At 33.8% G+C, this 25,815-nt stretch overlaps 1 protein-coding gene across 1 annotated transcript; it reads left to right on the forward strand.

Moving 5' to 3' along the window:
• The first annotated feature begins 4,440 nt into the window (after positions 1-4,440).
• LOC117316935 (carbohydrate sulfotransferase 1-like) lies at positions 4,441-25,498 on the forward strand. The gene is made up of 3 exons (XM_033871713.1): positions 4,441-4,702; positions 19,677-19,845; positions 24,718-25,498. The coding sequence occupies exons 1-3, from the start codon at positions 4,441-4,443 to the stop codon at positions 25,496-25,498; spliced, it is 1,212 nt and encodes a 403-aa protein (XP_033727604.1).
• Positions 25,499-25,815: the final 317 nt, after the last annotated feature.

Consider the following 25,815-nt stretch of genomic DNA (forward strand, 5'->3'; position numbering starts at 1 on the left):
ACAGGTTATGGTTAGCTGGATGTGTGGACATGCTATCATAACTCTAAACATGTACAGGTTGTGGTTGGCTGGATGTGTGGACATGCTATCATAACTCTAAACATGTACGGGTTATGGTTAGCTGGATGTGTGGACATGCTATCATAACTCTAAACATGTCCTCCGCCAGACTTCCAGCTTCCTAATCATTACACGCGCTATGGTAATTATTCCACCAGCCTTGGTAATTACTTTGATACAGGTAGGAAACCCATGCTTTCTTCCTTGAGACCATTCTCCGATAAACACACAGACATTTAACTTAATGATTAAACGAATTTAACGATCTTGTGGTTAATTTCACAATATAGTTTGGGGTTGGGGTGATTGATAAGATCTGTTATGTTTTGAATAAAAACGCTGATGAGTTGTTTTTTAATTATTTTCATTACAAATGGCTTCGAATATTATCAGCGACAAAATTTTGAATTTATTTAGTCCTAACAATAATACCCCTTTTCTTTATTATATTACAGAAGTCATTCGCCATTCAACAAAATCGACAGGAACAGAAGACGCTTACATCAAGATTATACCATCTTGTTCAATGATTTATCGTCAACAGTAAATGTTTATTGTATTAAAAAGCGTCAATGGTAAATGTTAATTGTATTAAAAAGCGTCAATGGTAAATGTTTATTGTATGAAAAAGCGTCAATAGTAAATGTTAATTGTATTAAACGTCAATGGTAAATGTTTATTGTATGAAAAAGCGTCAATAGTAAATGTTAATTGTATTAAACGTCAATGGTAAATGTTAATCACATTAAGCGTCAATGGTAAATGTTAATTGTATTAAAAAGCGTCAATGGTAAATGTTTTTTTTTTTTTTTTTTTTTTTTAATTTTTTATTTTCTTCCATACATATGCATACATGTAGCAATACATAATATTGGTGTATATTTAATTGTAACAATTACACTTTTTCATACGCTTAATAAAAATTCGCTCATCAATACCTCAGATGCAGTTTCCTCCCAATACATTAAATCGTGCAATCGTATAAAATGAAAGTGTTCATCACGATATCATATTATCTCATTGTGTAATGTGGCTGATAGAACATGCTCTTATATATATATATATATATATATTTTTATTGTGTTGCTATAGCTATTTGTGGTATACTTCAGGTAAGGATATTGCCATATTAGTTCAGAAGAAAACTTTTTATACATGTAGATATACAAAAAAAAAAAAAAAATTCATAAAGACTTCTTACATGCACAGACTCATACTTTAACAGTAATAGAGTTCTAAAAGTAACAATAACAAGTTTTTCTTTTTTTTGATTTGTTACGTTACAAGTGCTTTCAAATCAACCCATCGTTTTTCAAATTTTTGGACAGTCATATTTTTCCTATGAATGTACTGTTCAATTTTGTAATGTTTTTCCAGTTCCATTTTGAATATAAATACAGCAGGCAGATGATTTTTATACTTTTGCTTGTATATGTGTAATTTTGCTAAAACAATAATTAAGTTTATGTTGTTTATTTCGTTGTCCGTTTTCCCAAGGATAACATCTGAATTAATCAAACTCAGAGTTTTCCCGGTTTTGTTTTCTACCCATGTGGTGAATTCTTGCCAAAATTTTGTAACAAGAGTACATTCCCAAAACAAGTGGATTATTGATTCTATATTTGCTTTACAAAATGAGCATACAGGCGAGTTAATTACACCTATCATACGCAGGTATTTGTTTGTGCTAATGATTCTGTGAGTAATTCGGTATTGGAACCATTGAAGTGTTGAGTCCGAGGTTAACTTAAATATTATAAAGTTAATCTTTTCCCACCAATATTGATTTTGATGTATATCAAGTTCAAGTGACCATTTGACTTTGTATTTATCATTTGTAGTTAAATCTTTAATAAAAATATTATATATCGAGAGTCCTCGTTGTTTATTTGTTAAGATGTGATAAATGTACTTTTGACAATGTGGAAGTATAATAGTGGAATTATAATTTCTCAGAAAAGGCCATTTAGACAGAATGGTATTCCTGATGCCATAGAACTGAGTTAGTATTGGTGAAAAAGAAACTTTTTCGCAAAATTCTTCATAGTTTTCAATTAATTTACCTTGGTCATTACATAAGTCATACACATAACATATCCCTTTTCGTGACCATTGTTTAAAATGTAAGGTCTTGTTATCAATCTTTATTTCTGGATTGTGCCACAAGGGACGATACAAAACACTTTCTTCGTTGCATGGAAGGTACAAAAAACAATGTATATTTTCAAGGACTTCTTTCCAGAACAGATTTTTAATAGATTTCGACTTTTTTCTCCAATAGTCCGCCCCATATGAAATAATAGTAAATTTTGATTCGCCAATCACTTCTTCAAAAAGGTAGGTCCATGAATTATCATTTGTTAACAGGCGTTTTATCCAGGATAGTTTCATGGATTTAATGAAAGCATCAATTTGAACCATTTTAAGACCGCCATCTTTGTAATTTTGAACTATCAGGTTTCTTGAGATTCTGTCGTTTTTCCTGCCCCATATAAAATTGTATAAAAGTCTTTCTAGGATTTTTACAAAGTCCTTATCAGGTCTTGGAATACTTATAAATAAATGTGTTAATTTAGAAAGAATGATGCTTTTAACAACTGTAATTCTACCTATTAGACTAAGACACCTCTTTGACCATATGTGAATGAGAGTTTTAATTTCTTTAAGTTTGTCACAGTAATTCAAGTCAGCAAGCTCTGACAGATTCGGACTAAATTTCACTCCTAGGAAAGTGAATGGTTCATTTGACCAAGAAAGGTTATTATTAGCACATATCCTATCTGTACTTAATTTTTTAGTTCCAAACCATATACACTTTGTTTTTTCGATGTTGGGTTTTAACCCAGAGTATTTGGCGTATTGAGTAAGAAGATCTAAAGTTTTCTTGAGTGCTTTGTCTGAGCCATCTAATGTGAGACCAGTATCATCAGCATACTGTGATAACTTGAATTCTTTATTACCGACTTTGATGCCTTTTATGTCTTTATCATTTCTTATTAATATGCCAAGTATCTCCACACACATAATAAAAAGATAGGGTGACAGCGGATCGCCTTGTCTACATCCTCTACCAATATCATTCTAGCCTTGATTTAAATAAGTTGTGTGGAATAATCTGAATACACAAGACGGTTTTGTTTTTTCTACAAATTATTTTTAAAATGAATAATTCAAACTTCAATCAAAGGTTGAATATTCAATAAGTTAAATAAATACAAGTTGGTCCCCACAAAGTATGTGAGAACCTCCAAGTGTACGTCATATCAATATGACTTTTCTTGCTTCATTGAAAGAGTCAATGAAGAGGGAGTGTGTGAAATACGGAATTAGAATGATATATTTTTTGTCTTTGTATGTTTTGTATGAGTGTGTGAAAGAAGTAGTATATTTAGTTACCACCATGAAAACTTGTTCTAATGTAAACATCATATTTAAAATTAACCCAAATGGATAGTGTTAATATTATGAGTCTAAACTGCAGGGGACTGCGGGATGCAAACAAACGTAGAGATGTTTTTAATTATTTAAGGAAAAAAAAATTCTCTCTATACTGTCTCCAAGACACGCACTTCACAGAATCAGATGAAAAATTAATTCGATCGCAGTGGGGATATGAGTGTTTATTCAGTCATGGTACTCTTAACTCGAGGGGAGTGTGTATCTTAATAAATAATAATTTTGATTACAAATTAATCTCTGTTGATGCAGACAAAGATGGTAACTATTTACTAGTGAATATATTGATAGAAAATAAATTTACAATTACTTTAGTGAATGTCTATGGACCAAATAGAGATGATCCAGATTTTTACAAAACATTGAAAGGAAAAATATTAGAGAAAGAGGAAGAATTTATAATTTTATGTGGTGATTTTAATATGGTTCAAGATTATGATTTAGACTGTCTTAATTATAATTCGAGAAATAATGTTAGGGCTAGCGAAGAGCTACAAAACACTGCAAATGACTTCGGCCTTGTAGACCCCTGGAGAGTCAAAAATCCAGATTTAAAATGCTACACTTGGTTTAACCCTATAAAAAAAATCCAGACTAGACTTTTTCCTTATTTCTTCCGAGCTGTTAACAAACATAGGTAAAACAGATATAATTCCAGGTTACAAAACTGATCACTCAGCAATCACCTTGCAAATAATAATATCTGACTTTAAACGCGGTAGGGGATTCTGGAAGTTTAATAACTCCCTCCTGAAAGATACTCTTTATATAAATAAAGTAAAAGAAATCATTTTGAAAACAAAACAAGAATATGCTCTGCCGGTTTATAATATTTCAAATATACCAGAGATAGACCCATCTATGTTTCAGTCATCACTCAATGACCAATTATTTTTTGAAATGGTTTTACTGAATATACGATCCATGACTATATCTTATTGCTCTCAAAAGAAGAGGAAAAATAGGGAAAGACAGATACAATTGGAAAACCTTATCAGAGTCACTGAAGAATTAATTATAGACAACATTGACCCTAATCATATTCTAGTAGAGATTTTAACTGATCTTAAGTCCGAGTTAGAGGACCTCCGGGAAAATCAAATGAATGGGCTGCTAATAAGAGCGAAGGCTCAGTGGATCGAAAGCGGTGAAAAACCCACAAAATACTTCTGTAACTTAGAAAAACGTAATTATGTTAATAAAAATATCACAAAAATAATCCAGGGGGATGGTAAAATTATAAACGATCAAGATGATTTGCTGAACGAAATAAAAAACTTTTACGTAAATTTATATGCAAGTAAAGATAATGAATTAGAAGAAGTTGATTTGGATATTCTTCTCGGGGATTATGAAGTGCCTAAAATAGACAATGAAATTAAATCGTTAGTTAGATCGACCAATTACCATGAAAGAACTAGCTCATTCAGTTAAATGTCTTAAAAATGGCAAAAGTCCCGGCCCAGATGGGTTTACAACAGAATTCTATAAGTTCTTTTGGATTGATCTCAAGTTTTTTATCACGAAATCCTTAACTATGGGTATTCAAAAAGGCGAGCTATCACTTACACAAAAACAAGGTGTTGTATCTCTACTACCTAAGGGTATTAAACCTAGAGAACTCCTAAAAAATTGGAGACCAATATCTCTTCTTAATGTTTCCTATAAAATACTCTCTAATGCAGTTGCTTATCGATTAAAAGATGTTTTAAACAGTATAATACATGAAAATCAAAGGGGTTTTTTAAAAGGTAGATTTATTGGTGAAAATGTTAGACAAATTTATGACTTAATGCAATATGCAGAAGAGAAGGAGATACCTGGTTTATTATTATTAATAGATTTCGAAAAGGCCTTCGACTCTATTTCATGGAACTTCATAACAAAGGTTTTAAAATATTTTAACTTTGGTAATTATTTCAAAAATGTTATCCATACTTTATTCCAAAAGGCATCTTTATGTGTTACACAACATGGTTTTTTCTCTCAATTTTTTAATATTGGTCAATGGTAAATGTTAGTCACATTAAGCGTCAATGGTAAATGTTAATTGTATTAAAAAGCGTCAATGGTAAATGTTAGTCACATTAAGCGTCAATGGTAAATGTTAATTGTATTAAACGTCAATGGTGAATGTTACTTGTATTAAACGTCGATGGTAAATGTTAATTGTATTAAGCGTCAATGGTAAATGTTAATCACAATAAGCGTCAATGGTAAATGTTAATTGTATTAAGCGTCAATGGTAAATGTTAGTCACATTAAGCGTCAATGGTAAATGTTAATCACAATAAGCGTCAAAGGTAAATGTTAATCACAATAAGCGTCAATGGTAAATATTAATCACATTAAGCGTCAATGGTAAATGTTAATCACAATAAGCGTCAATGGTAAATGTTACTTGTATTAAGCGTCAATGGTAAATGTTAATCACATTAAGCGTCAATGGTAAATGTTAATCACAATAAGCGTCAATGGTAAATATTAATCAAAATAAGCGTCAATGGTAAATGTTAATCACAATAAGCGTCAATGGTAAATGTTAATTGTATTAAAAAGCGTCAATGGTAAATGTTAATTGTATTAAACGTCAATGGTAAATGTTAATCACAATAAGCGTCAATGGTAAATGTTAATTGTATTAAAAAGCGTCAATGGTAAATGTTAGTCACATTAAGCGTCAATGGTAAATGTTAATTGTATTAAAAAGCGTCAATGGTAAATGTTAGTCACATTAAGCGTCAATGGTAAATGTTAATTGTATTAAACGTCAATGGTGAATGTTACTTGTATTAAACGTCGATGGTAAATGTTAATTGTATTAAGCGTCAATGGTAAATGTTAATCACAATAAGCGTCAATGGTAAATGTTAATTTTATTAAGCGTCCATGGTGAATGTTACTTGTATTAAGCGTCAATGGTAAATGTTAATCACATTAAGCGTCAATGGTAAATGTTAATCACAATAAGCGTCAATGGTAAATGTTAATTGTATTAAAAAGCGTCAATGGTAAATGTTAATTGTATTAAACGTCAATGGTAAATGTTAATCACAATAAGCGTCAATGGTAAATGTTAATCACATTAAGCGTCGATGGTAAATGTTAATCACAATAAGCGTCAATGGTAAATGTTAATTGTATTAAACGTCAATGGTAAATGTTAATCACAATAAGCGTCAATGGTAAATGTTAATTGTATTAAAAAGCGTCAATGGTAAATGTTAGTCACATTAAGCGTCAATGGTAAATGTTAATTGTAATAAAAAGCGTCAATGGTAAATGTAAATTGTATTAAACGTCAATGGTAAATGTTCATTGTATTCAACGTCAATGGTAAATGTTAATCACAATAAGCGTCAATGGTAAATGTTAATTGTATTAAACGTCGATGGTAAATGTTAATCACAATAAGCGTCAATGGTAAATGTTAATCACAATAAGCGTCAATGGTCAATGTTAATTGTATTAAAAAGCGTCAATGGTAAATGTTAGTCACATTAAGCGTCAATGGTAAATGTTAGTCACAGTAAGCGTCAATGGTAAATGTTAATTGTAATAAAAAGCGTCAATTGTAAATGTTAATTGTATTAAGCGTCAATGGTAAATGTTAATCACATTAAGCGTCAATGGTTAATGTTAATTATGTTAAAAAGCGTCAATGGTAAATCTTTATTGTATTAAAAAGCATCAATGGTAAATGTTAATTGTATTAAACGTCGATGGTAAATGTTAATTGTATTAAACGTCGATGGTAAATGTTAATCACAATAAGCGTCAATGGTAAATGTTAATTGTATTAAACGTCAATGGTAAATGTTAATTGTATTAAACGTCAATGGTAAATGTTAATCACAATAAACGTCAATGGTAAATGTTAATTGTATTAAACGTCGATGGTAAATGTTAATCACATTAAGCGTCAATGGTAAATGTTAATTGTATTAAGTGTCGATGGTAAATGTTAATCACAATAAGCGTCAATGGTAAATTTTAATTGTATTAAACGTCGATGGTAAATGTTAATCACATTAAACGTCGATGGTAAATGTTAATCACAATAAGCGTCAATGGTAAATGTTAGTCACATTAAGCGTCAATGGTAAATGTTAAATGTATTAAACGTCAATGGTAAATGTTCATTTTATTAAGTGTCAATGGTAAATGTTAATCACAATAAGTGTCAATGGTAAATGTTACTTGTATTAAACGTCAATGGTAAATGTTAATTGTATTAAGCGTCAATGGTAAATGTTAATTGTATTAAAAAGCGTCAATGGTAAATGTTAAATGTATTAAGTGTCAATGGTAAATGTTAATCACATTAAGCGTCAATGGTAAATGTTACTTGTATTAAAAAGTGTCGATGGTAAATGTTTATTGTATTAAGCGTCAATAGTAAATGTCGATGGTAAATGTTTATTGTATTAAGCGTCAATAGTAAATGTTAGTCACATTAAGCATCAATGGTAAATGTTAATTGTATTAAGCGTCAATGGTAAATGTTAATCACAATAAGCGTCAATGGTAAATGTTAATTGTATTAAACGTCAATGGTAAGTGTTAATCACATTAAGCGTCAATGGTAAATGTTACTTGTATTTAACGTCGATGGTAAATGTTAATTGTATTAAACGTCGATGGTAAATGTTTATTGTATAAAAAAGCGTCAATGGTAAATGTTAGTTGTATTAAACGTCAATGGTAAATGTAACTTGTATTTAACGTCAATGGTAAATGTTACTTGTATTTAACGTCAATGGTAAATTTTTATCACATTAAGCGTCAATGGTAAATGTAACTTGTATTTAACGTCAATGGTAAATGTTACTTGTATTTAACGTCAATGGTAAATGTTAATTGTATTAAACGTCAATGATAAATGTTACTTGTATTAAGCGTCAATGGTAAATGCTACCTGTATTAAGCGTCAATGGTAAATTTTAATTGTTTTAAGCGTCAATGGTAAATGTTAATCACATTAAGCGTCAATGGTAAATGTTAATTGTATTAAACGTCAATGATAAATGTTAATCACATTAAGCGTCAATGGTAAATGTTACTTATATTTAACGTCAATGGTAAATGTTAATTGTATTAAACGTCAACGATAAATGTTACTTGTATTAAGCGTCAATGGTAAATGTTACTTGTATTAAGCGTCAATGGTAAATTTTAATTGTTTTAAGCGTCAATGGTAAATGTTAATCACATTAAGCGTCAATGGTAAATGTTAATTGTATTAAACGTCAATGGTAAATGTTACTTGTATTAAGCGTCAATGGTAAATGTTAATTGTATTAAGCGTCAATGGTAAATGTTAATTGTATTAAACGTCAATGGTAAATGTTAATTGTTTTAAGTGTCAATGGTAAATGTTAATCACATTAAGCGTCAATGGTAAATGTTAATTATATTAAGCGTCATTTACCGAGTTTGTCTCACTATTTAGTTTATATTACCTTCGTGGTTTAGTCAGCGTACCGTGCTACACCGCCGGCCGATACCTTAAGTTTGGTATTCAAAGTCACCGACAGACACGCCAACACGACAGCTGTCACGTGGACAATGACTGTCACAGATTCGTATGCTGGCCACTCCTACATTCCTCGACGCCACTCCGACTGTCACTGTATCTAAGTCAGCCGCAGTATGAACCACAGTACCCGACATGGACGACCGCACTCCCAGCACAGCAATGACGTCACTGTCCTCTCTATGTTGATGAGTCTACACATGGGTGGTGATAGACAGTTAAAGACTTGATGGTGATTTCGATACACGGTTTATTTTTGGTTTGGGTGATTAGATCGATACATGATTCATCGGTCTGAGCTGCTACATGTGTCTGTTGTCCGTCCGTCCGCCTGGATATTAGTTTCCAGACGATAACTTTGAAAAAGATTGATGAATTTGAATAAATCTTCATTTACTGTTAGGTCATTGGGTAATACTGAATGGGACTGATTTTATGGTCGAAAGGTGAAATACGAAGGTCACTGCTGCTAAAGATAGATATTTGATTGTCAAAATTTGATTCCCATATGATAACCTCAGAAAAGACTGATGGATTTGATTAAAACTTCATACAATAATAACGTGGCTCATTATCCATTTTTATAGACTACAAGCATATTTAACATACAATGTGCATTCATTGTCTACAGCTAATCATATCAATGACCATCCATAGGCTTGTCATCATTACCCACATCTCAAAGTCCACATTGCGTGTATTTCAGCTCTTTTGATGATATTTATATTCTTACCACGGTGTATAAACAATCATACTTATTGTTTGCCTTCATTTTCATATCACAACTTAAAAATTCAAAACTTTTACATTGTCAACAGTTATGCTAGTAAGGGTTATTCCCGTAAAACATCTATCCCGCCTCAGGACTCCAGGTTTTGTTCAGTGGTACCAACCATACGACAGATAACATAGAAGTTAGATTGAAATACAACCAGGGATAGAAGTTATTTATTTTGGAGTACTCGGGTAGTTAGATATTGTTATAGTCTCATTTCACGCCCAGCATCATAAAAATATTACAAAATTAGTGTTAAAATAAGACAGCTGTTCGTTGCTGTCACGGTCAGTGTTGCTTAGAAAATTGATGGTAACTGTTAGGGAACAAGTTGAGTATGTAAGTTTGGTTAATGTGAATTTTATATGAAAAAAACAAATTATCACGTGAAGTATACCTTTTTATTGCAATTTTTGCCAGTGAAATATAGAGATTGATGAAACTAATAAAACTTATATTTTCACTGCAGCGATAAGCAGTGAAAATATAAGATTTTGCAGTGAAAATATAAGTTTTCCGTTTTTGACCAATCAGAGCAGACCTTTGTATTCACCTCGTTGAAACTTGCCGATTTTTCCAATCGAAGCGGAGATAGATAAATTGGTTATTTTGCTGTATTTCTGAAACATTTTGACAAAATACTCACTTGACGTTAGCTATTCATGCACATATTCTCCGATAACAGTAGAAAACGCCCAAATAAACCTTTTCACGTTAACTGCGGTCCTGCTATTCGCGTCTGCGCATAAACGCTTCCGGAAGGCAACCGCATTTCCTGGTTTGTTTACATTCGATACCAAAATGGTGGTATATTGCGTTGTTAATACGAAACAGGCAATGCCTGGAAAGAGCGCAGCTACCGTTTATCTATTAGTTACTTTTACTCTAAATGTACCTATTGCTATATAGTGTGGTCACAGGCATCTGCATCTGTAAAGTATTCATGAAAAATAACCATTTTTATGAGTTTGTACTGACAAGCCGTTTGTCTTTTACCAGCACCATTAACATATCTTTATTTTGAATGGTGATGTCTATTTCAACACCATTATTTCTGTTTTTAATTCAGATGTCTATTTATTTAATAATTATATATACTATCTATATTTTAAATGCAGATATATATATCTAATACATTAATACATCTATCTGTATTTCTAATTTAATTACAAACTTACAAAATGTATATCTCTTATTCAAATCCAGATTAATTTCTAATCTACATTGGAAAATATACTGCATGACAGTTGAATACAAATGTAGTAGAGAGCGCAACTTAATGGTAGAGATGTCTCGGACCCCCCCCCCCCCCCCCCCAATATACTTAGAGTTCAAAAACTTTCTCAGTAACCGGAAACAGGAAGTCACGACAAGATCCAGTGTTGCGCAAGACTGTATTCAAAGTCACATTCTCGGGAGATTACAAAATATCAAGATTTTAAAAATATGCAAATGTTTGACTTCACACTAGTTAGAATTTGTTAATAAAATTTATCACGAACAAGTTCTTAATTTTTTATATTCAAAACGTAACGGTATAATTTTCAACGAAAACATTTCCGGTGTTTAACGAGTGCAGCTCCGGTCCGTTCGAGTTGCATACAAGTTTACCAAATATAGCACATAAAATAAAGAGGACTTCGGAATTTTTTTGTTATCATCTGCTGCTCATCTGCGAGATCTGCTGTCCCGTCACCTTGTCATCGCTTAATCAGTCTATTTTAAGACTTATTCTATGATTAGTTTTTGTAGTAAGTTATCTAAATCATAATTCTTGTTGATATATACTTTATTACAAACCAGTGTATAGATCTGTTGGCAATATATTCATTTTGTAACGTGGGATTTACTATTCTAGTACACTAGATTATGTGTGGTTGTTTCTCGAATTCCATGGGCACCGGGATTGCTGCGCTCTCACATAGGCCATGCCTAAAATTATATTATTTGTTCAAAGTTTAGTTTAACAGTTATGTATCAACGCAAGGCTAGAAATATGGAATCCTGACATATATATATAGACAGTAATTGGTAATAAAAAGGCATTTGTATGTGTCTTAGCAGCTACTGGTTTAGAATGAGAAAATGTGACAGGAGGGCAGATTATTTTGAGCTTCTCAAGAGTATAAAATATTCAGACTGCAGCAATGAAAATTGGTGTAAACATAAGTTGTTACATCAAAGCTAAATTTGAAATAGCTTGAAACATTAACCTGTGTGGATTTGATATCAATCCAAGTGTGTCATTACCTTGGAGTAATCCAAGACAGAACAATTTCTGACCAACATTCTGTATCTCGATCAGTATGGGTTATTGGGGAATCAAATGCCCAGGTAATTCATTTGGAGAGTACAACAAGAATCCTCATGAAATAAACATTCAAACTCAATCACATTCATTAGTAAATATGTCATTCCAAAGTTATGGGACAGATTATAGTTTTTGGTTTAACTGGACTCTGATGAAGGACAATGGGAAACATTAAATTAGATGGTCATTGGACAAACTTAATTTTGATAATTTCTTGTCTGAAAGTTTGAGACACAGATATTTTACTGTGAAACTGCATATGATGCTTTAGGTAAAGATTTGTTACCTACTCATGATTGATTTGGAATGTTTGTCAATCTTCCGTCTGGTCTTCAGAATGGCCATATACATATAATTTGTAGTTTCTTTTTGAAGTTGCATACACTAATCTGTAATAAAAAAAATGTGGCTTTTATTTCAAATTGAAAACAAAATAATCAGAATCCTTAGACTAGAAGTGACACATTTGTTAATGTTATCACCAGTAATAAATGAAGACAAAATTATATTCCCCAATAAAATTTATTTTATCTACCGGTAATCAAAACAAAAAAGAGATAATTTCATTTACAAGGCTGTCACTGTGAAGTATTAAAACATACAAATGATTTCTTACATTCAAATCTATTACAGATTTATGGTGAAGTTTCCAATGTACATATATACAAAACTTTGTTGACAGGGATTTTGGCGCCAACCTATAAAGGGGCATTCTTTTGTTTAAATAAAGGTTAGGTGTAGGCACAGACACTCATATAATCATCGTTCGGACATAGATTTCATCAACAGAAACTGTGCATGTTTCTGTTGCCCTAAGGAAGGAATGCCACTTTAAATGATTGTCTTATGAAAAGACTGATCTTTTCTCTACTTTTGCCTCAAAATCCAAGATGATTTCCTGTCAGCCATGTTGATTCCCAGACAAAACTCAAAATTGAATCAACTGTCAACTGATACAGTTTGAAAATGATAATACTTATGAAGAAATAGTGATAACAAACTGTCAAACTCCAATATTGCCATCTATCAGCCATTTAGGTGTTATGTGGATCCATTTTTCCTAATTTGATCCTAGACTCAAATTACCAAAATCCTCTGAAAAGAAACTGTCAATCACATGTTGAGGTGACTAAATGGCCAAACTACCAAGCATCAACTCATCAATCAATGGCAATGTTTTATTATAATAGGGTTCAGCCTGATATTGTCTGTATATCTGGATCACTGGATGACATCAATCTAAGTCTTGGGTGACTTCTGTGATGTACATATATATATTGGACTGTGGTGGCCGAGTGGTTGAGGTGTCCCGAAACTTTATCACTGGCCCTCCACTTCTGGGTCGCGAGTTTGAATCCAATGTCGGACAGTTGCCTGGTTTTTCCTCCGAGTAATCCAGCTTTTCTCCACCTCTAAAACTGGGCATGTCCCCAAATGACCCTGGCTGTTAATAGGACATTGAACAAAATATACAAAACTTAAAATCTGTATAAAGGTAGTCCACCTGATTATAGCTTCTGTATATAGATAGTCCACCTGATTATAGCTTCTGTATATAGATAGTCCACCTGATTATAGCTTCTGTATATAAATAGTCCACCTGATTATAGCTTCTGTATATAGATAGTCCACCTGATTATAGCTTCTGTATATAGATAGTCCACCTGATTATAGCTTCTGTATATAGATAGTCCACCTGATTATAGCTTCTGTATATAGATAGTCCACCTGATTATAGCTTCTGTATATAGATAGTCCACCTGATTATAGCTTCTGTATATAGATAGTCCACCTGATTATAGCTTCTGTATATAGATAGTCCACCTGATTGTAGCTTCTGTATATAGATAGTCCACCTGATTATAGCTTCTGTATATAGATAGTCCACCTGATTATAGCTTCTGTATATAGATAGTCCACCTGATTATAGCTTCTGCTGTTGGCTGAAGTGTGGTAAACATGCTCTAAGGTCTCAGTCTTTTAAACCAGTATAAAAGTTGATTATCTGGGGACCTAAGGTTTGCATATGTTGGATTTGTTCCTGGGCAGCTTGAGTAGAGCATCTGTTTGTGCATGTACTATCCTTAAAATTGGACACCTGGATGTCAGACTTATGTGCTTCCATCTGTAGCTTGGTTGGATAAACTAAAATGCGAGGGTGGCCGTTAAAGCATAATCTCGCATTCTCGCACTCTCGACCTTAGGTCGAAAACGCGAGAATGCGAAAACTCGACGTCGAGAATGCGAAATCGCGACGGCGAGAGTGCGAGAACAATCTCGCGTTTTCGCCGTCGCATTTTCGCAAATGGCGCCGTCAAGTTGACGTGGAGTAACGTCACAAAGAGATGACGTCATTACTAATTCCCGCACTTTTTAACACAAATAATTTTTCGATGTTTTCAATTTGTTTTTAAGTATATGAAATGCAATAAAAAGAAAATTGAATGGTTTCCCGTTAAATGTAACATATATTTCACTCGTATGACAGAATATTTCGATATTTTTCACTCGTGCTTCGCACTCGTGAAATATCGATCTTCTGTCATACTCGTGAAATATATGTAAACGGGAAACCATTCAATATCCTCTATATAACATCATACTAAACACTGGACCTGGCCGTAGACATAGTGACACGTGCCATATATAATGCGATCAAGCTGTTGTACCCTAGATATGTACAATATTTATTTTCCAATCCTATTAAAGTTCATATGCTTCACTTTCCCTATACACGTCAATAACTCAAATACAGTATTAGTAAACATGAAGATTACCTTATTCGCGCGTGCATTGGTTCAAAAACGTTTCTATCAAAATGCATTTCTTATTGTGATTTCGGCGTGTCTGTTAATTGGACTCGTACATATGATACTGAGCACGGGTAAGTATTCACATATATGTAATTAATTTTGGATAATAACTTTGCTTTTCTTATAGTTTTGAGTGCTAAAGTTTTATTTTGTACCTCGAATATAATATATTTTCGCCCAAGCCTGAAATATCACTTTTTCATAAAGTAGGCTCAAAATAATTTAATACTGTAAATGTTCTTGGCTCTGCTATTAAATATGGCCTCTTTGATGCCCCGAAGTAAAATACAAGAGGAAATATACGCCACACAATAACTCTCGGTGTCGATGTTTAATTCTTATCAGTTTTAAGACACAATATCACACAGTGTAGCCATTTCCGTGATCAAAGATGTTTATTGAACACACTATGAATGACATACAGACATTTGTCAGTTTTAATTGACAAAGCGCTGCCATCTTTGTTCTTCCTATTCTTGCTGTTCCTTGAGCATGTTCTGTACTTTGTTCTCGATGTTAGGGTGATAAGAATGTTGTTCCCGTGTAAAACAGCCAAGAAAAGTGTTCTTGCTGTTACCCAAAAACACCCCGTGAGTATGAAAACATAAAAGTATACATGTATCGACATGATAACGAAACAAGAAGAACAGCCATCCTGGGTATTGCTGAAGCAATACGTGTCCCCTGCGGACCCCCAAGTAACAGTAACCTTGATCTTGATTAAAAACCCCTGAAATTTGAACTCGATATGAAGCTACTCATACTGAAGTAATATACCAACTTTCACCGATACTTCTTGAAGCATGGCTGAAAAAAGTGCGGAAAACAGAGTGGACTGACGGCCAGACAGGCAGACGGACAGACAGACAGACAGACAGACGGACGGGGAGGAAACCTCTAGTCCCCCTGATTTCACCTGTAGGGGACTGATACGACCAGGAGAAATAAACGTCTTCGGTTTCATTAACGGCATACACATCTATGTATCCTGGTGTTTCTGTTTGAATATAATATGATTATTCCGACGGGGGGGGGGGGGGGGGGGGGGGGGGGGTCCGTACCTCCTCAATGGCATTGTGTTTTTTACCGTGGACTAATTATATAAGTACATATAAATGGCCTGCGGCGAAACTCTACCTAGATATATCCAGGTGGAGAATCCAAAGCGTCCAGTCTATGGTGGTGACTAGTGACTGTGACAGCTGTTAATCTAAGCAACACCCAAAACGTCTGATCTGGTCTAAAACATCCAAAATAGACATAGGACAATTCACCAACGCGAGGCCGTTGTAGAAGTACTAATGATATTGTACATTGTATATGGAGAACTGATATGTCAGGATTTGTTCTTAAGTCATCAAATTTACCCATATATCGTAAACCAGGAGTGTGTGACCGTATTATCAAACTTTCCCTGATTTCTATTCATGTCATTGAGAAGAACATGTATTTTAACTTTAAAGAAGTAAAACTACGTGTAGTGAATCAGAGACAGAGTAATAACAAATCTATGGAAAACAATTAACATGATATTTTTCATGTGTAATTATGTATATCATGGTTTCGTTCCATTTGTATGCCATAATCTTTTTCATGTGTAATCATGTATATCATGGCTTCGTTCAATATGTATACCATAATCTTTTTCATGTTTTAATTATGTTTATCATGGTTTCGTTCCATTTATATATTATAATCTTTTTCATGTGTAATCATATATATCATGGCTTCGTTCCATTTGTACAATGTATATTATAATCTTTTTCATGTTTTAATTATGTTTATCATGGCTTCGTTCCATTTATATATTTTCTTATCATCATTGGGATCTTAAAGGTTCAAGTGGTAGAAGGAAAGTTTTGGAAACTGTCCGGGATACGGTGACAACAGAAGAGTCCATATGGAACAACGTAGCGTTCCCGTCCTTACCTGAGATAAATATCAAAGTAAGACAACCCATACGGGACAACATTCAACATCCGCCTCCGGTACCAAACGTCGTTAGTAAGTATATCGACAAAATTGATTAATAGTATTTCTATCAAAAATCAATTGATAAGGTCGTTATCCTGACCTCATTAGGAAGTACTCCTCGTGTGATATGGAGACGGACATGTTCGGTGTTAACTGATTTGTCTAGGTATTCCGTTGTCACCATCTTAGTTCTCATATTGAGATTGAGGCTTTAACTGAATCTTACGTGTATCTGAATGGGGGAATCGTGGATAAAGCAATATAAACCGTAATAGGTAGGACGTTTATCACCGTGTTATCCTAAACCGTGATAGGTAGGACGTTTGTCATCGTGTTATCCTAAACCGGAATAGGTAGGACGTTTATTACCGTGTTATCCTAAACCGTAATAGGTAGGACGTTTATCACCGTGTTATCCTAAACCGTAATAGGTAGGACGTTTATTACCGTGTTATCCTAAACCGTAATAGGTAGGACGTTTATCACCGTGTTATCCTAAACCGTAATAGGTAGGACGTTTATCACCGTGTTATCCTAAACCGTAATAGGTAGGACGTTTATCACCGTGTTATCCTAAACCAGAATAGGTAGGACGTTTATTACCGTGTTATCCTAAACCGTGATAGATAGGACGTTTATCATCGTGTTATCCTAAACCGTAATAGGTAGGACGTTTATCATCGGGTTATCCTAAACCGTAATAGGTAGGACGTTTGTCACCGTGTTATCCTAAACCGTAATAGGTAGGACGTTTATCATCGTGTTATCCTAAACCGTAATAGGTAGGACGTTTATCACCGTGTTATCCTAAACCAGAATAGGTAGGACGTTTATTACCGTGTTATCCTAAACCGTGATAGGTAGGACGTTTATCACCGTGTTATCCTAAACCGTAATAGGTAGGACGTTTATCATCGGGTTATCCTAAACCGTGATAGGTAGGACGTTTATCATCGGGTTATCCTAAACCGTAATAGGTAGGACGTTTATCATCGGGTTATCCTAAACCGTAATAGGTAGGACGTTTATCACCGTGTTATCCTAAACCGTAATAGGTAGGACGTTTATCATCGTGTTATCCTAAACCGTAATAGGTAGGACGTTTATCATCGTGTTATCCTAAACCGTAATAGGTAGGACGTTTATCACCATGTTATCCTAAACCGTGATAGGTAGGACGTTTATCACCGTGTTATCCTAAACCGTAATAGGTAGGACGTTTATCACCGTGTTATCCTAAACCGTAATAGGTAGGACGTTTATCATCGTGTTATCCTAAACCGTAATAGGTAGGACGTTTATCATCGTGTTATCCTAAACCGTGATAGGTAGGACGTTTATCACCGTGTTATCCTAAAGCGTAATAGGTAGGACGTTTATCACCGTGTTATCCTAAACCGTGATAGGTAGGACGTTTATCACCGTGTTATCCTAAACCGTGATAGGTAGGACGTTTATCATCGTGTTATCCTAAACCGTAATAGGTAGGACGTTTGTCACCGTGTTATCCTAAACCGTGATAGGTAGGACGTTTATTACCGTGTTATCCTAAACCGTAATAGGTAGGACGTTTATCACCGTGTTATCCTAAACCGTAATAGGTAGGACGTTTATCATCGTGTTATCCTAAACCAGAATAGGTAGGACGTTTATCACCGTGTTATCCTAAACCGTAATAGGTAGGACGTTTATCACCGTGTTATCCTAAACCGTGATAGGTAGGACGTTTATCACCGTGTTATCCTAAACCGTAATAGGTAGGACGTTTATCATCGGGTTATCCTAAACCGTAATAGGTAGGACGTTTATTACCGTGTTATCTTAAACCGTAATATGTAGGACGTTTATCATCGTATCATCCTAAACCAAAATAGATACATGTTAGACGTTCATCATCCTGTTATCCTAAACACAGTATCCGGAGGTTGAAACTAATTACACACTCCACAGTGGTTTAACTCAAATTCTACCATGTTTGCTTTGCAACGCCAGTTTTGATTGGTTTAAAACCATGTATTATTTTCCAATAATACACGCTCGTGCCAATAATACACGCTCGTGAGTCACGGCCGTTACAACTTTATATATCTAATATGCACTTATTTTTTATAAGCCGAGTGGGCTAATGGGTTAGTCTTTTATAAATTTTTATCACGACGCGAGTTCGAATCCTACGGAGGCCCCCTTTTTTTCTTTTTTTTTCTTTTCTTTATCCCTTTTTTTTAAATTTTCATAATCAATGTCATATTATAGATGTTCTTGATCGTAATATTGTAGTGCCTGTAAAGAAATGTATATTTCATCAACAAATAATGCAATACTTGAGAAATAAATTACAAGGTTTTCCCGGGGTTTCTTTGCTGTTTTTCTATTAGAAAGAGGTCGATCTCAGAACTAAACAGTACATGGTAGAATGGAAATAATCAACTTTGACTCGTGTATTGTTGCAGGATATACAACTCGGACTCGGACATTTTGCAATTTTAATTAATAACTCAGGCCTGCGGCCTTCGTCATTAATTTAATTGCAAAATATCCTCGTCCTCGTTGTATATCCTGCAACAATACACGAGTCATCGTTAATTATTTCTTAAATACCGCTATTATCTTTTTGTAAAGCCTTTTTAGTCGTTAAGGCATTTCTATACAGAAAATATATCATAAATCTAAATTTCCTATTATGACTTGTTTTTTTTCTTCTATGTTCTGTGATTTAACAGGTTAATGATTTTTTTTTTTTTTTTTTTTAAGACCAGAGTCCAACTCCTATCATCCTGATGGCCTACTTCCGCAGTGGCTCATCATTCGTGGGAGATATTATACAAGCACATGAAGGTGTTTTCTACCTGTTTGAGCCATTAAGATCCCACACAACCCGGTTCAAATTACTCAATCATACTTCACCACAGAGCATAAGTAGGTAAGTAGCGCGTGGAATGTTAGTTTTTTTTTGTTTTTTTTGTTTTTGTTCAAAGTGATACGAATACTTACATATCAAGAACTACTTTTGCATTAAATACGTACAAGACTGTCGTTTACTTTCTTAAATATATACATATTGACATAATTTTTTATTCATTTAGTATTTATTGATAAAGGAATTCATTCAGAAGGCGGTCTCTCTAAACATGTCTATTAAGGCCACTGTGAAGTGGAGGTCTTTAAGACCTGTATACAAAGAGCAAGGATGTGTTAAGTTTGCTATTTATAGTAGTTTGTCAAATTTAATAGGTTCCCACAACCCTGTGTCAATTATATCCACTATGATTGCAATATATGTGTAATGTGTCTTTAACACTTGAGTGATGATTAAATAAATAATAACTTGGTAAAACCCACCAGTCTATGAGGATAACCTGTCTATGTAAGTTACTGATCTATGAGGATAACCTGTCTATGTAAGTAGCTGATCTATGAGGATAACCTGTCTATGTAAGTTACTGATCTATGAGGATAACCTGTCTATGTAAGTAACTGATCTCTGAGGATAACCTGTCTATGTAAGTTACTGATCTATGAGGATAACCTGTCTATGTAAGTTACTGATCTATGAGGATAACCTGTCTATGTAAGTTACTGATCTATGAGGATAACCTGTCTATGTAAGTTACTGATCTATGAGGATAACCTGTCTATGTAAGTTACTGATCTATGAGGATAACCTGTCTATGTAAGTTACTGATCTATGAGGATAACCTGTCTATGTAAGTTACTGATCTATGAGGATAACCTGTCTATGTAAGTTACTGATCTATGAGGATAACCTGTCTATGTAAGTTACTGATCTATGAGGATAACCTGTCTATGTAAGTTACTGATCTATGAGGATAACCTGTCTATGTAAGTTACTGATCTATGAGGATAACCTGTCTATGTAAGTTACTGATCTATGAGGATAACCTGTCTATGTAAGTTACTGATCTATGAGGATAACCTGTCTATGTAAGTTACTGATCTATGAGGATAACCTGTCTATGTAAGTTACTGATCTATGAGGATAACCTGTCTATGTAAGTTACTGATCTATGAGGATAACCTGTCTATGTAAGTTACTGATCTATGAGGATAACCTGTCTATGTAAGTTACTGATCTATGGATATCAGCTCTCAATGAAGGCTGCCGATCTCTCAAACCTCACCAGGTATACAGATATCAAGTGTTACTTTCTCTGGCTAGCATCTATACAAAATACCTTATAAAGGACCTTAGCTTTATCCCAGGTAAATTACTGTAACAGTGTAATAAATACATCTATACAAAATACCTTATAAAGGACCTTAGCTTTATCCCAGGTAAATTACTGTAACAGTGTAATAAATACATCTAGAGAAATACCTTATAAAGGACCTTAGCTTTATCCCAGGTAAATTACTGTAACAGTGCAATAAATACATCTAGAGAAATACCTTATAAAGGACCTTAGCTTTATCCCAGGTAAATTACTGTAACAGTGTAATAAATACATCTAGAGAAATACCTTATAAAGGACCTTAGCTTTATCCCAGGTAAATTACTGTAACAGTGTAATAAATACATCTAGAGAAATACCTTATAAAGGACCTTAGCTTTATCCCAGGTAAATTACTGTAACAGTGTAATAAATACATCTAGAGAAATACCTTATAAAGGACCTTAGCTTTATCCCAGGTAAATTACTGTAACAGTGTAATAAATACATCTAGAGAAATACCTTATAAAGGACCTTAGCTTTATCCCAGGTAAATTACTGTAACAGTGTAATAAATACATCTAGAGAAATACCTTATAAAGGACCTTAGCTTTATCCCAGGTAAATTACTGTAACAGTGTAATAAATACATCTAGAGAAATACCTTATAAAGGACCTTAGCTTTATCCCAGGTAAATTACTGTAACAGTGTAATAAATACATCTAGAGAAATACCTTATAAAGGACCTTAGCTTTATCTCAGGTAAATTACTGTAACAGTGTAATAAATACATCTAGAGAAATACCTTATAAAGGACCTTAGCTTTATCCCAGGTAAATTACTGTAACAGTTTAATAAATACATCTAGAGAAATACCTTATAAAGGACCTTAGCTTTATCCCAGGTAAATTACTGTAACAGTGTAATAAATACATCTAGAGAAATACCTTATAAAGGACCTTAGCTTTATCCCAGGTAAATTACTGTAACAGTTTAATAAATACATCTAGAGAAATTCCTTATAAAGGACCTTAGCTTTATCCCAGGTAAATTACTGTAACAGTTTAATAAATACATCTAGAGAAATACCTTATAAAGGACCTTAGCTTTATCCCAGGTAAATTACTGTAACAGTGTAATAAATACATCTAGAGAAATACCTTATAAAGGACCTTAGCTTTATCCCAGGTAAATTACTGTAACAGTGTAATAAATACATCTAGAGAAATACCTTATAAAGGACCTTAGCTTTATCCCAGGTAAATTACTGTAACAGTGTAATAAATACATCTAGAGAAATACCTTATAAAGGACCTTAGCTTTATCCCAGGTAAATTACTGTAACAGTTTAATAAATACATCTTAATGCTGGTGTCATAGAAATAATTACTTAAATGTACTTAAACAATACTTATAGCAATCGTCCGTTCGTCCTTCCAAACTTATGATACTCTGTGGGATTTAATGTTGTAAGTCATTTGTATTGTAGGCTAATTGTAGGCTAATTGTAGGCTAATTGTTGGATAGTTTTGGTTTATCAAATAACTGGCCTTTTAAGCCTTGTATATACATACATTCCCATCAGAACAATATCGTAATAGACTTGTTTAATAACACTATTATGACGTTTATGATTAATTTACATTCTATGATGCATTGACAATTCCGCGAATACTAATTCAATACATCTCTTTATGACTATAAAGGCCATCTCAAACATTTCCACCAGATGGTCCGTTTGGAGCGGATGTCATCTATAAACTACCGTACAGTGGATCGTTGAAATAATATAACAGCAATAAATGTAAACTTTATTTATTTTACAACAATTGCGAGACAAGTTATATCAACTTATATTAATAACGCTTGTTGGCCCGGATGGAAGTGTGCGAGGGGTCTTACTGTGGGAGGAAACCGGAGTACCCGGGGAAAACCCACGTGGTCGGGCAGGTGACCCCAAACCTTTTCACGTCTGTTCGGGGAATCGAACCCCGGCCGCCTAGGTGAAAGGCAAGTGTGCTACCACTGTGCCACCCGACCTCCCACTAACAGCACTACTGAGGTTCACACCTATTCGCGTTCGGTTTAGGGCGATTTTTGTATATAATTTGCAGCATCATTTATGCACACATAGTTTAATAGAAACGTTTCTGACATGAAAGCGTCAATAATAATGGTACGTCAATGATAATGGTACGTCAATAATAATGGTACGTCAATAATAATGGTACGTCAATAATAATGGTACGTCAATGATAATGGTACGCCAATAATAATGGTACGTCAATAATAATGGTACGTCAATAATAATGGTACGTCAATAATAATGGTACGTCAATAATAATGGTACGTCAATGATAATGGTACGCCAATAATAATGGTACGTCAATAATAATGGTACGTCAATAATAATGGTACGTCAATAATAATGGTACGTCAATGATAATGGTACGTCAATGATAATGGTACGCCAATAATAATGGTACGTCAATGATAATGGTACGTCAATAATAATGGTACGTCAATGATAATGGTAAGTCAATAATAATGGTACGTCAATAATAATGGTACGTCAATAATAATGGTACGTCAATAATAATGGTACGTCAATGATAATGGTACGTCAATGATAATGGTACGCCAATAATAATGGTACGTCAATGATAATGGTACGTCAATAATAATGGTACGTCAATAATAATGGTACGTCAATAATAATGGTACGTCAATGATAATGGTACGTCAATGATAATGGTACGTCAATAATAATGGTACGTCAATGATAATGGTACGTCAATAATAATGGTACGCCAATAATAATGGTACGCCAATAATAATGGTACGTCAATGATAATGGTACGTCAATGATAATGGTACGTCAATGATAATGGTACGCCAATAATAATGGTACGCCAATAATAATGGTACGTCAATGATAATGGTACGTCAATGATAATGGTACGCAAATAATAATGGTACGTCAATGATAATGGTACGTCAATGATAATGGTACGCCAATAATAATGGTACGTCAATAATAATGGTACGTCAATAATAATGGTACGCCAATGATAATGGTACGTCAATGATAGTGGTACGTCAATAATAATGGTACATTGTAATAATAATCCCGCCGTGTTACCGCCAGGTCAATAATCACCTCCTTGCCGCATAGTTCGGACTACACATATCATAAGAAACAAGAAATATCTTTAAAAAAAAAGATAAATGGCATAGATTTAATGCTGGTGGTTATAATGTAAAACTGCTGGTGAAATAAATTAACGATCTAATGCGTTTCAGCACGGATAACAAAATTATATCAGTTTTAATAATCTTTGAATCAGGAATGTAATTTTATTGATACAATTGTATGTCATTTGAAAAGATTCATCCACTTTTTCAGCTTGCATTCAATCTTAACTTTGTTTCGTTTTTAACTACATTTCTGCATTTTGCATTTACCGCTACATTGACCAATCACAAACTTCATCTTGACCAATAACGCCACCTGTCGCGTCATATCCGGGGCAAAAAGAAAATTATACGCTATGCCGAAAAACATATTTACATTTCGAGCGTTTTTAACTATATTCATCACTTTCATGTTTTCCTGTTGTAGGTTCCGAAATAAGACAGAATCAATCCAAACTCACCTGAGTAGATGTGAGCTCAATAAGGTACCGAGTGGTATTCTTCGTGACATGTTTTTGAACAGGAGTAAGAAAGCAAGACAGTACAACCTGTGTATACACGATCACGCCAACAAAAAATATGATCATAAGAAAACATGTCTACAGAAGTTATTACAAAGCTGCATGGGATCGGAGGTCATGTTAATAAAGGTCATTCGACTCTCGTTTTCAATTCTATTAAAGTTGTTAGAGACGATTCCTAAGCTAAAAGTAATATATCTTCAGCGGGATCCGAGGGCAATGGCACGAGCACGAGTGCATTTTGGGATGATAAGAAAGAAAACAGAAATCGAGGACGTGACAAACTTTTGTTATCGACTTAATGATGATGCAAAGGTTGCGGAAAAGATTAAACAGAAATATCCCGAAAGAATTATGTCACTGTTTTACGAGGAAGTAGCATATCATCCAGTTATTGAAGCCCAAAGGATTTACAAATTTGCTGGTTTGAAATTCGGAAGAAGACAAGAAGACATCATCACAGCTATGACTACCACTCCAACACCAGAAAAGGAGTGTCGGAAAATGTGTACGACCAAAGTTTCGTCTAAACAAGCTGAGGAATGGCGGAAAACAACCCCGTTGAAATTTGTTCATGTTGTAGATCAATGCTGTAGACAGTATTATCAAAGAATCGGTTACAAGGATATTCCAAATCTACATCTACTTCAAGATCTTCATTTCAAGCTCCGTTTTCCACATACTTAGTCATTATTTGCTTTCTTAATTCAATTAAATCCTGGCTGGTTTTATCTAATGAGGAGTTAGTTGGATGTCTATATATAAATATCTCAATGTATCGTTTTTCATACATCTAGTCTGTTTAGTATTTTAATAAAAGTATCAAAAAATATTACTTTTTATTTCATATTACATTTTATGAAAAGCGTATCGAAATTTCTTTCTTCTTGGCAAGGGTCGAGATTTCTTGATTCTGAAAGCTGGTTGTATGGAAACTCAGATTAGAATCTCATTAAAGGTCATATAGATTTGTAACGTGTAATGTTACACAACTAAACAACGTC

This window comes from Pecten maximus, chromosome 18 (assembly GCF_902652985.1).
Source record: "Pecten maximus chromosome 18, xPecMax1.1, whole genome shotgun sequence".
NCBI lineage: Eukaryota > Metazoa > Mollusca > Bivalvia > Pectinida > Pectinidae > Pecten > Pecten maximus.